Genomic DNA, 12,198 nt, shown 5'->3' on the forward strand with positions numbered 1-12,198 from the left:
ATCGGGGACTCGGACTCTGGGGCTTTTGTCGCTAACGGTGACGCCCAGCACGTCGCGGACCTGCTGGGCGACGGCGACGTGACACCGAGCACGTCCTCGTCCTTGTCCTCGGCGTGGCGTCTGGAGTCGTGCTGAGGATGTGCGCGCTCCGCGCTGCTCAAGGCCGTCCGAGTCCTGGGCTCAGAGTGATTAGGCACGAAAACATTCCGTGAAACTTTCTGCCAGAGCGAGATCTTCTCACTTCCTGGAAGGTAACTAGCTGGTAGCCATAACTTTGCAGGCCATCGCTTCTGGGCTGCCTCGTCTTCTTGGTGGCTCGGTGTGCAGAGAGTGACACAGTGTCATGGAGCCTGACCCTCATGTTAAAATCACCAACTCGACTATTTAAGTGAACGTTGATAGCGAGCCGGTGGTGCCCCCGACGCGAACACGATGCGACGAGGCACTTGACGTCACCCGCCGGGAAGAAGATTGCCCCATTTTCACTGGCCGGCAAATCGCCCAGCCGGCGACAGTCCCCCGCACCGATTTGAATAAACAGCAGACGACTCGAACAAGTGACTGCGCGCGGTGGCGTTCCGAAGCTTTATCCCATTCTCTGCATTTTCTTAAATATTGCGTCGCAAAGAGTCTTGCTTGGTGCCACGGCAGCAAATCTGACTTTCTACACGTTCCAGTCGTGTGCGACTGCCGTAAAAAGGAAAAGAAACTACAAAAGCCGGAAAATAGAAACTCGTTGTTCAACGCTGTTCTCGTCTGACACTTACTGAGGGCGGAGCGCACCCAGCTGACGTCACAGCCCTTGCCCAAGAGCAGTCGCGGAAATGCTTGACTCAAGATGGCAGCGTACCTGCAGATGTTTTTATTTATATTTAAATCAAAATATAGACGGAAATGGGATCTCGGACAAACTATTGTGTGTCTATGTTTAGTTCTTTTCTACTCCTTTTGTGTGCAATGCAAGCCGAACTGCAGTGATGTGCAATGTATTAATGGCGAATGTGTGAATGGGACCTGTGTCTGCAACGAAGGATGGCAAGGTTCTGCCTGTCAGTTTTGCGGTGGGAAAGTCAGGTAATTGCCTTGTTGGCTGGAGACATTTATTTATAACACCCCTGGTCAGGAGGCCTTATTTCGCCATCCTCTGCGGGGCAGCCGGTGCGCCCAAAGACCGTCAAATTCGCGGTGCAGCGAAGCATGTTTAGGTTATATTTTGGGTTGGAAGCTGGTGATCGTTGACAGTTTTGATTGATAGAGTTCGTGTGCTGCCGCTCTCCACCGTCCTTTCAAGTCATGTTCTTCAAAATTGTTGACACATTCGATTTATGGAAGAACTTTTGATTTATCGTGCTTCAAAGTTAATAGAAAGTTTTCCCAGAAGTAGTTTGTGAGGTTAATCTAAGAGACCTACTTTTTCCCCTCCAAACAAAATGTTAACCCATCAGGTACTTTGTGTTTCTGGTTTCCGTTTTCACCTTGTAGGTAATAATTAGGTATTCAACCTCTCTTTCATATCAGATTGCCTAAATTTCTATTCCACTTTATGTTATACTTTGAGAACTTTCTAACAAGAAAATGTACTCCTCCCCACCAGTACACATTTTATTTCTATTGTTTTTCTTACATCTGATCTGCTTGTTGATTCATGAGATGGCTTTTTGCTGTCTTGAATTTTAGTTTCTTATTCAAGTTTAGAAATCAAACATAGATGTATGTCAAAAGAGTGTTAATGACAACAACCTTTGTTGTGTTGCTTTGTTCATCTTGTCCAAACCAAATTTATTCAAGATTGTAAATTTTTAACTATTATTTGACTCTTGATTTCTATTTGTTTTGATTGATATCCAGGTTGTCGGAGCCCAGAGGTACTATACACGATGGTTATGGGAACTACTCCATCGATGTCAAGTGCAGCTGGCTAGTAGACAGTGGGTCCCCAAACACATCCATCCATCTTCATCTCGAGGAATTCGCCACAGAATGTGGTTGGGATCACCTCTACATATTTGATGGTGATAGTGTTCATTCACCTCTTTTAGGTGTATTTAGGTATGTTTTTAGTTGAATAACTTTTCTTTAATTAGTTGTTTTACATCACAACTAAAGTCTATTTTAATTTATGTCCATGACTTTACAGTGGACTCATGTACAAAGGTAATTATAGTGTGAGGCGCATACCAGAAATTGTTGCGCACTCTGGCTCTGCACTTATTCACTTTTATAGTGATGTAGCATATAACATGACTGGGTTTAACATCACCTACAGGTAAATTATCTTCCTTTTTTATTTTTCCTCTTTGTTTTGCAGCATGACTAGCATGAGTTAAGATTTAAAACAAAAAATGTTTCTTTCAGATTTAATTCTTGCCCCAGTCGGTATTCTCACTTAAATTGTTCAGGGAATGGTGTTTGTATTGATGGTGTTTGTACTTGTGATGCCCTGTACACTGGCCCCGCTTGCGATGTGCCAAAATGCCCCAACAATTGTACCGGCTTTGACCATGGTTATTGTAACCTGGAAAAGCATCAATGTGAATGTTATGGGAGATACAGAGGTTTGTGTTTTAATTTTTGATTTCCCATGAATATACCAATTGAAGCTCAGCTAAACATATTACTGTTTTTCTGCACAGGGGATGACTGCAGCCAAATGGCAGAGCTTGGCTTTTGGGAAGTTTTGCATCCTAAAGATTTTCAACCTGAGGGATCTGCCTCACATTGTGCAGTGGTCTGGAAAGATTCTCTGTACATTGTTGGGGGAGAGTCATACCATAGGGCCAAAATGTTGTACACCTACGACTTCAATGGTACATTAAATTATTCATCATCAGTTTCTTGACCTTACATCCTGTGACCTTATCTTATTGTGTGCATCAATCTTACTCTCTTTGTAGGTGAAGTTTGGGAGACCCCTCAGATGGAATACAAAAACGCTCCTCGGCCGCGCTATGGCCATTCCTGTGTGATGTTTGGGGTAAGTATTGTGTAATAGTCATATTTTATGTTTGACATAAGTATTCATTTATTTTGCTTTATTTCTAATCATATTTCTGGCTGTTGCTTTCCTAGGACAAAATATTTATGTATGGAGGTGTTGAAATATCAGGTGAAGTTTCATCTGATCTTTGGGCTTTTGATGTTAATGCCAAAACTTGGGAAAATATAACAGTGCGTTCAGAGTCTTGCAACACAACGGGTAACAGTAGTCTACCCTGTGGTGAGTGGAATCCTTTCTTAAATTATCCAGCTCTTTTGTTCTCAGTTTCTAAAATGCACCTTTTCTCAATTATAGGTCCCTTGCAGTCTGCTGGTCACACTGCCACTCTCGTGAATAAATCTCAAAGACCTGATCGAATGGTCATCATTTTTGGGCATTCTCCTAGATATGGTCACCTGCATACTGTTCAGGAGTTTATTTTTGGTAAGTTCCTTTTTCTTGTTGGGATGTTTTTGCCTGTTTCCTTAGAGTTTAAATAATCTAATCTGTTTTGTTCATGTGATCATCAGGCACGAGAGAATGGAATGTTGTGAAAACGCGTGGTTATCCTGTAAGAGGTGGCTACGGACACTCGAGTGCCTTAGATCCCCTCACTCAACTTATTTATGTTTACGGTGGATTTATCTATGAGAATTCACTCATACTGAGTAACAGACTTTACTCATATGAACCAAACAGTAGAACTTGGCGACTGCTCATGTCTGCTCCATCTGGACGTTTTCTGCACACTGCATCGTTCATCTCTGGAGGCCTGATGATTGTTTTTGGTGGAAATACGCACAATGACACTGCCCACAGCCATGGTGCCAAGTGCTACTCTTCTGACCTCCTGGCTTATGATGTGCTGTGTGATTCTTGGTCCCCACTACCTCTACCACCTCGAGGTCTATCCCGAGCCGATCTTGCTCGGTTTGGTCATTCAGCAGTCATGTTTGATGGCTCTCTCCATATATATGGAGGTTTTGATGGTCAGATGCTGTCTGATATACTAAGGTATTTTTCTTTTCAAAAACTAAGAGTATGCTTATTGTTTGGTCTTAATAGCAAACTTATCCCTTCCCTCTGATTTTTAATCTCTAAGGTATACGCCTGGTATCTGCAGTAGTCAGATTGCAAGGGAGACCTGTGTTGGCTTTCGAACAGGAGTGAAATGTGTGTGGAATCAAAGAGATGAACACTGTATTAATGCCTCCACTGCCTTCAATAATAGGCCGCTAGTGTTGCACTCTGATGGTAGAGATGAGGAGGCTTATGATAATGGTTTCAGGTTGGTACTGTTCACAGAACTCACAGGGTTAAAATTTCAAACTGTTCAAGTAATTTTATGTATGTTTTTGGGCTCTGCAGCATATGCCCTGAAGAAGGACGAGCTGTCAAAGCTGCTGCTGTTGTCATGCATGAAGAGCTGTGCAAGAGTTACTCTGACTGTTCATCTTGTGTACAGACATCTTACTCTTGCCAGTGGTGTCAGGGTCAAAGTAAATGCAGCTATCGCGGAGAAAGATGCAAAAATTCTCATCCAGTGAACAGTAACAACATAGAGTATAGTACTAATGTGTTGGAGGTGAGTTTGTCATTAAGTGTAGACTAATTTGTAAAAATAGTAAGCAGTGTGTGTATTAATATTTGTGTATTCCAGCCAATTCGATCCCTTGATCAGTGTGAGCCTGAAGATGCCTCAGTTTGTCCTCCTCCCCCCAACTCATGCCATCGATGGGATTATGAAGTGCACTGTAATAGCTCTGTTGATTCCCAGCAGGTTAGTATTTCATTTCTTACGCGTTCCTTAGCATTTCTTATTGCAAATGTCAATGTGTAAACCATAATAAACCTGCATTTGTGTCCTTTTAGTCACAACAAGAACTGTGCAAATGCTCTGACTTGAAATCCTGTTACAATTGCACTCGAGATGAGTGCATATGGTGTCAGAATGAAGGTCGATGCATTGATAAGAACGCATATACAACTTCCTTTCCTTATGGCCAATGTCGAGAATGGACAACTCAGCAGGCAAGGTGCCGTTCAACTGTCTCTGGTATGAAATCTTCCTTTCTAATGCTGAAACTTAAAGGACTGCTGCAATTTCTTTTTATTAGCAGAAACTAACATATCTTATCTTTGCTTCCTTTTGTAGGCAAGTCATCCTGTAGCTTCTACCTGACTTGCGCCGAGTGTCGTGATGACCCTGCATGTGGCTGGTGTGATCATGGTTCAGGTACTGGGCTAGGAACATGCCTTCCTGGAGGCAATATGGGACCAGATCATGATTACACATGTCCTGCTCGCAATTGGTATTTCACTGATTGCCCATGTAAGATATTCACAGTTTTGTGTTAAAAACATTACAGAAATAATTACCAGTACCCTTTGTAGGGCCTTACAACTGTCTTTTCAATTATTGCTTCTTTCTTTTCTCTATAGTGTGTCAATGCAATGGCCACAGCACATGTCCATCCAACTCATCAATGTGTAATCAGCCATGTGGAAACATGACTCAAGGAGAAAAGTGTGAACGTTGTGTACCAGGCTATTATGGAATTGCCATTAATGGTGGCACATGTAGTCGTAAGTTGTTTTGTTTTTCCTGAGGTAGTTTTATATTATCAGGCCAGGTATGTAGTAGTTGTGATTATAATTACCAACTTTTACTTGATTCAGCTTGTGAGTGCAATGACCAAGGCACGCTATGCAACCAAGAAAATGGGAAGTGCTTTTGTACAACAAAGGGCATCAGTGGGGATCATTGTGAAAGATGTGACACTGCAAATCATTACCATGGAGATCCTACAAATCATGGGTCCTGCTTTTACGACCTGACCATTGATTATCAGTTCACTTTCAACCTCTCAAAGAAAGAAGATCGGCACTACACTCAAATAAATTTTAAGAATAGCCCTCCTAAACCAGATATTGATGCTGACTTTACCATCACATGCTCTGTCATGGCAAAAATGAACATCACAATCAAAACAGGTAAGAAAGTATCATTGTCACATTGTACATTACTTTCCATGCATAAAACTCTGAATGATACATTGTGAATATCTTATCTCAATACAGCCAAGGAGGGAGAGCGGCAAATTTTAGTCGATCACAACTGTACTACTTTCCGCACTCGATTCACAAAGGCAGAACATAATTTTGGAATGGAAGAAAATGTCACCCTCACTACCTTTTATGTTTATGTTTATGACTTCCACACTCCTTTGTGGATTCAGATTTCATTTTCACAATACCCCAAGCTCAATCTGCAGCAGTTCTTCATCACCTTTTCATCGTAAGTTTCGGTGATCACCAATCTTTTCTTTTCTTGTCTGTTTGTCAAATTCAAATGCCTTACACACTTGTTTCTCCTTTTCAGGTGTTTCCTTTTACTACTACTTGTGGCAGCAATTTTATGGAAAATCAAACAAAAGTATGACATGTATAGAAGACGCCAGGTAATGCCTTCAATTACTATTTGCTTCTGTATTACTTTCATCTGTGACAAACACTAGCATGCCCTTCAATCTTTTATAAATTTCAGAGATTATTTGTTGAAATGGAACAAATGGCAAGTCGTCCTTTTTCACAAGTTCTCGTAGAGATAGAGAGGCGAGAAAAGGTTGTGGAAACCAACGCTGTCGACACTGATACTCAACAATCATCAATTGCGTCGCTGAGGAAAAGGAAAAAGATGTCTCGTCAAGTATGTGTTGACAACTGTCTATAGAACTAAAAATAACTATATCCCGACGTTTGTCACTAATTGAGTTCCTTTTTCTTTCTTGTAGGATTCTCCTAGTCCTATAGCTTTGGAGCCTTGCTGTGGTAATAGAGCTGCTGTTCTTTCCTTGCTCATAAGACTTCCAACTGGTAGTGAGGTCTTCACTCCTCAAGGACAATCAGGCAAGCACTGGACCTCAGTATAGAAAATCACATCTTCTCCAAATTTGTTCTCCAAATTAACTTTGGATTATGCTCTTTTTCAGCTGGGTTAGCGATAGCTTCAGCTCTTGTGACTTTGGGAAACCCAAGAAAAGTTAGTGTTGATCCTGCCAACAAATGCGACCAGAAGTCCTCCAAGTCACGAAAGTCTGTTTCAAGCCAGCACCCAGATAGCTGCATATGACTGTTTTCAGTCGAATAAATTATTTATTATTTTTTTATATCTCCTTGAAGGGGCAAACCATGTTTTCCTCAAGAGGATTTGTTGTGATCAAGAGTGTCATTGTACTGATAATGAGAGGGAACTGACTTTAGGGTATGTAGGGTAGATGCCCATAGTGAGAATTGTTGTTTTATAAGTATGTTAGAGGACTGACAAGTGAATATCTGATTGTGTGTTGCTGAGTATGTGATAAATGTGTATTCTGGTATGTGTGAATTTGTGTGTGCTATCGTGAATGTTTGTATGACTGTGTGTGTATGTAGGTGCGTAAAGGTATGTCTGTTAATATACCCATGCTTTTAGCCTGGGACTTAAGAGCTTTTTGTGTTTCTTTCTTCCTTCTTGTTTCTTTTTAAAATAATTATGAATATATATATATATATATATATATTATATATATATATATATAAATATATATAGGGACTATACTGCTATGTATGTCTTCATTAAACATTTTCACAAAATTGAATCAATAAGTATATTAAATTTGTAAGGAAAGCTCCACCATTTGTATGTTCTAAATTTTAAATTTATGTCTCACTGTATGTGTCCAAACACATGGGTGTACTAATCCAAAGATTCTAGAGATGCTTCTTCAGACCCAATTAATGGGCATTACAATTAGTAATTCTATGTTTTGAGCTGCAGTGGTGCTTCCATTACTTCTAATTTTGTTGTTGGGCCATTGCTGATGTCCCAAGTAACCAATTCCAGTGAATCTGGTTACTCCCTACGGTTGTATTCATCATTGTATGAACAGTGCTGCCTTTATGTCTTCGCCTCCCTTTACATTGCATCTTTAATTGATCGCCAATTGAGGCTTATTTCTTACAATCAGTATTTAGAAAATGCAGCTTATTTATTGTTGTCATGCCAACTAGCTCTCTTAGTTTAAAATTCGTTTTGCAGAGCATTTTTTTTTGTGTGGGAAATGTTGACAAAAGACGAGGACTTGCTCTCTTTCTATTCCTCCCTTTGACGTGATGGTTTAAGACTGAAAATATCCCTCAGAAAGACTTCTCCCCTCCTACTTCCTTTCCTGATTTCTCAATCTGTTAAAGGGTTTTATTTATTTAATTTATTTTAATTGGGAAATTTGCTAATGCTGACCATGGTGTGTTAGGATTAATACACATGTGCACAAACCAGGAACCTTTTTCTGAACTATGAAATCATGTCAAAATAATTTGTTTGGTTTGTAGGCTTTCAAGAAACAAAACTGCTTTCTATGAAGAACTTCTTAAAATGAATGAGTTGTTTTGATTTGTCTGTAAATAAGTGCAATGTGGACATCATATCCCTTTCATGCCTGGTTAATTTCATGTAGGGAAAGCGTTTTATAATAAGTTTCACAGAAACAGAGAGTTGTGATTTGTCATTTATCTTATGTTTACTTTGGACACACATACACTTTACACCCTGTGTTTCTTTGGCAAATTAAGCTAGAATGGGAACTAGGCATGTTGCTACTCATGCACAATAAAATATTGCTGTAACATCTCATTACTTAAATTGCATGTGAGTAATCTGCTCTGTTACCTTCATAAGTCATCATGTGCATATCATATCAAACACCTATTTAAGTATTTGTTTTGAACTTGCTGGCTTCAGTGTTGCTATCATTTGTATAGACTTTACCATCCAAATTACACACTATTTATTTCATTGATCATTTGTAATATATGTATATGATATTACTGTATCATACATACTTATATCTTGTGAGGCACCTGTGTTGAACAGTATTTTAGAAGTGCTTGCAATTGGAAATTTATTCAAGTTACTTTGAAAAATTGTGAGAAAAAAGAAAGACTTGCAGTGTGCTGGGTGTTCCCTGTGAGGCTGAACCTTGTACATGTGAGCTCTTTAAAAAAAAAATCTTTCTCCATTGTTGATGATATTGAGAAACATGACAAAATATGATGATAACTGCCAGTTCTAGTTTAAGTTGTGCCTTCCTGTGTGTAGGAGATATTACTTAACTTTTCTCTTCAGTCTCATGTTTTGTCACTCAATGTTCTTTTATTATTTTGCCTTTGAGTGCAATCTGTGATTCTATGATGCTTATGTTACAGTGGGCCTTAACTCTGTAATGTTATACATTTGTTTTGTATGTGATCCCTTGGTGAAATGAGAGGTTTATTATTATTATAAATATTCTTTCTGGAGTTCATTCAGGGAAGCACTTCTGCACCTGATGCTTTGGAAGGCATTGTATTATAATAATTAATTTGTTAATTTTAATATTTTTAGTGATTTCAAATTTGTTTTTTTCTAAACTTTAAGGAAACAAATGCAGTTTGTCTGTTTGCTAGTAAATAGAATTGGCTTGCTGGTCTCAGTCACAGGCTTGGTTATTTTATGGTTGAAAGCATCTAGTCTTCTTCTGTGTTGGTTGTGTTCAGTATTCATATCCATTAAAATGCGGAAGCGTAAGTAGTACCCTTCCAATCAATTCATGTATGCAATTCATATAATCAGTGCTCCATATGCAATTTAGATGTTGATTATTTTGCTAGTTTTGTCACCCTGTTTCATTGCCCTTTCAGTGATTTGTGAGTCATTCAACTTTCCGTCATCAACTGTCGTAGAACTTGTCTTTCTTAGTTAAATTTCTGGACATATGTGGCTTTGTAATTCGCTCACCATATTGTATTTATGTCTACTGGTCTTTCCTCCCTGCTCATCCCTTGTCTTTTCCATAAGCAACAACAAAAAAGTATATTTATTTTGTCTTCCTGTCTTACATGACATGATAGAAAAAGAAATATCTGAATTACTTAGTGGAAGGACAAATTTTTTTTGTGTGCCCTGTAATTTTTATTTTAACCAGAGGACTGACTTATGTTTCATGTAGTGTTTTTTCATTAGAACTTTCTCTAATGTGAAGGTTTTCTTTGATTTTACCCTTTGCTGTAGCCAGTTTTGAACACACATGTGTGGTTATAATTTTGACAGCTCAATTTTAGATAATTGTTACAACATTCAAGAAATTTTCACTCTCCAATCCTTACAAGCCCACAAGTCGAGTTGCTATCTTCGAGTGTGGAAAATGTGTTTGTATCACCAGCAAAATGATTTAGTCTATGTTCACAAATTTACCTCACACAAGACACAATCTTTTTATGTAAGACAGTGTACTATGTAAATATGTATGTGGCCACTCTCCTTTTTATCTTGTAAAGATTTTGATAATGAAAGTGAACTTGTTTTGCTGGTAGTACATGGCACCATATCTCAAAACATTCCCTCTGTATTTGTTTACAGGCCATGTCATTGCTGGAAATAATCTAATTAAGGCGTTTTGCATTTTTGCCAGTTTTCAGATTTGAGATTTGGTCTGCTTGTCTTCTATTTATTCCTAAAAGCAAGCTTATTTAGGTTTGTGTACAGGTATTGCAAATGTAAAGAGATTCCATAAACATGATGTACTCATAATAAATATTTTTTATCATTATCACCATGTTGTTCATTTCCGTTACCCAAGTTTCACAAAACGAGGGGAATTGATAAAGGTAGAACACGAGACGAATCTCGGAGCGGGTTGCGGGTGATTAGGTCTTTGGCCAACCGTCCACCAGCACACTGTCAGTGTTACGTTCCCAGGCTGCGCTACGCGCCAGGCCGCGGTCCAGCTCTGCATGGCTGCGAGGGAAGGTCGCCTCGTCCCTGGTCCCCGCAGTCCCCGGCCCCTGGGCCTGGGCCAGCATCCAGCATCATAACGTATAGGTGGGTGGGATGGGAAGAGCAAGAAGGAAATGGCTTGGGAGGGGGGGGGGCGTCACGGACCTCTCCCGAATATTTGCATAATCCCCACGGGGCTGCGGGGGCTAGGGGCAGGCAGGGGGAGGCAGGGGGAGGGCAGGTACAGGTACCTAATGAGTGGATCTCCTCTGGGGTCCCGGGGGAGCACATCGTCGGCTACCTGGAAGAGCACTGCCGGGACGCCGTCGGCTCGACCGCCGTGCCGCCGCAGGTGATGAGGTGGAAGCCCTAGTCCCATCGCGGCAAGCGTATCGCATGGATGGCAGTGTAAAGAGCCTGTTGGCGAGAGCCGACTCCGCCCCGCCCCGCCCTGCCACTACAGTACGTCGCGTGGCCGATAAATCTTGGGCGCTAATTTGTCAGCTTATGCACCGCCACGCGCCGCCACGTCGCGGTCGTGGGAAGTTCGCGGCGGCGCGGCCGCAAGGTTCCCCCCCGCTTTACAGCCTTTCGAGGGACTTCCTCCTCACTTTTATTTTTATTGCGTCGTTGTTGGCTTGTGCAACCCCGGCCTGCCCGGCACGCCCCGGCACGCCCCCGCGGCTGGCGTCGAGAGGCAGGCAAGGGATCCGCGCGCAACATGTCCGACATCCCCACGAACACGATGCATGCTGGCGGCCGGGCGGCCCGGGTTCTTCTTGGTTCTTCTCCTCTCTTTCCTTGCAGCGCATGAGCACAATGCCTCAATTACGGCGTACGCCGCGCATGGCTTCGCGATAATGACGAACGGCCAGCAGCGGCCAAGGGCGGCGCGGCCGTGCCGTGCCAGCCAAGCCGTGCCACGCCGAGGAAAGGAAAGGGTCATTGTTTTGAGAGGTGCGACACGGCGGGGCGGGGCGGGGCGGCTCCGGGGCCCAAATGCACGTACGTCCGGGGTCGGGAAGTAGCAGTCGGTGAGCGGTGAGCGCCAAGGGTGAGGACACTCCGGGCGAGGCAAGGCTCACGAGGACGCCGCGAGGGAAGTACCTAAAGTTGATCATCACCAGGCGCCTGTCAACCGGGAGGTAGGCAGTCCCGTCGAACTGACGTGTGCAGCGGGCCAGCCTACCGCGCAGGCGCCTGTCAGCCGGGAGGTAGGCAGTCCCGTCGAACTGACGTGTGCAGCGGGCTGGCCTCGCGCCGTGCGCGTTGCTCGGGCAGTGTCTTGGACAGTGCCTCGGGCAGTGCCGCGGGCAGTGTGGGAGGCAAGAGGCATGCCGGTAGAGGCCGAAGATGATACCAAAGGCCGCGGACATGCCGGCAGCTGGCGGCGCGGGCTCCACGCCGTGATGTTGTCGCAGAGCTC

At 42.3% G+C, this 12,198-nt stretch overlaps 1 protein-coding gene across 2 annotated transcripts; it reads left to right on the top strand.

The window, feature by feature from the left end:
* The first annotated feature begins 62 nt into the window (after nucleotides 1–62).
* On the top strand, nucleotides 63–10,605 carry LOC117640141 (attractin). Of its 2 annotated transcripts, none has more exons than XM_034376419.1 (21): nucleotides 63–251; nucleotides 1,849–2,049; nucleotides 2,138–2,266; nucleotides 2,356–2,555; nucleotides 2,634–2,807; nucleotides 2,895–2,974; nucleotides 3,070–3,217; nucleotides 3,293–3,421; nucleotides 3,508–3,991; nucleotides 4,080–4,265; nucleotides 4,346–4,562; nucleotides 4,638–4,757; nucleotides 4,850–5,033; nucleotides 5,133–5,309; nucleotides 5,420–5,563; nucleotides 5,657–5,971; nucleotides 6,059–6,275; nucleotides 6,360–6,438; nucleotides 6,525–6,686; nucleotides 6,772–6,886; nucleotides 6,970–7,109. In XM_034376419.1, exons 3-21 carry the CDS (start codon nucleotides 2,145–2,147, stop codon nucleotides 7,107–7,109), a joined length of 3,393 nt encoding a protein of 1,130 aa, XP_034232310.1. In that variant the 5' UTR covers nucleotides 63–251; nucleotides 1,849–2,049; nucleotides 2,138–2,144. The 2 variants fall into 2 exon arrangements, with proteins under 2 accessions (XP_034232310.1, XP_034232301.1); XM_034376410.1 differs by lacking the exon at nucleotides 63–251 and adding an exon at nucleotides 839–1,074 and having other exon boundaries at nucleotides 6,970–10,605.
* The last annotated feature ends 1,593 nt before the right edge of the window (nucleotides 10,606–12,198 follow it).

This window comes from Thrips palmi, unplaced genomic scaffold (genome assembly GCF_012932325.1).
Source record: "Thrips palmi isolate BJ-2018 unplaced genomic scaffold, TpBJ-2018v1 HiC_scaffold_1, whole genome shotgun sequence".
In the NCBI taxonomy this organism is placed as follows: domain Eukaryota; kingdom Metazoa; phylum Arthropoda; class Insecta; order Thysanoptera; family Thripidae; genus Thrips; species Thrips palmi.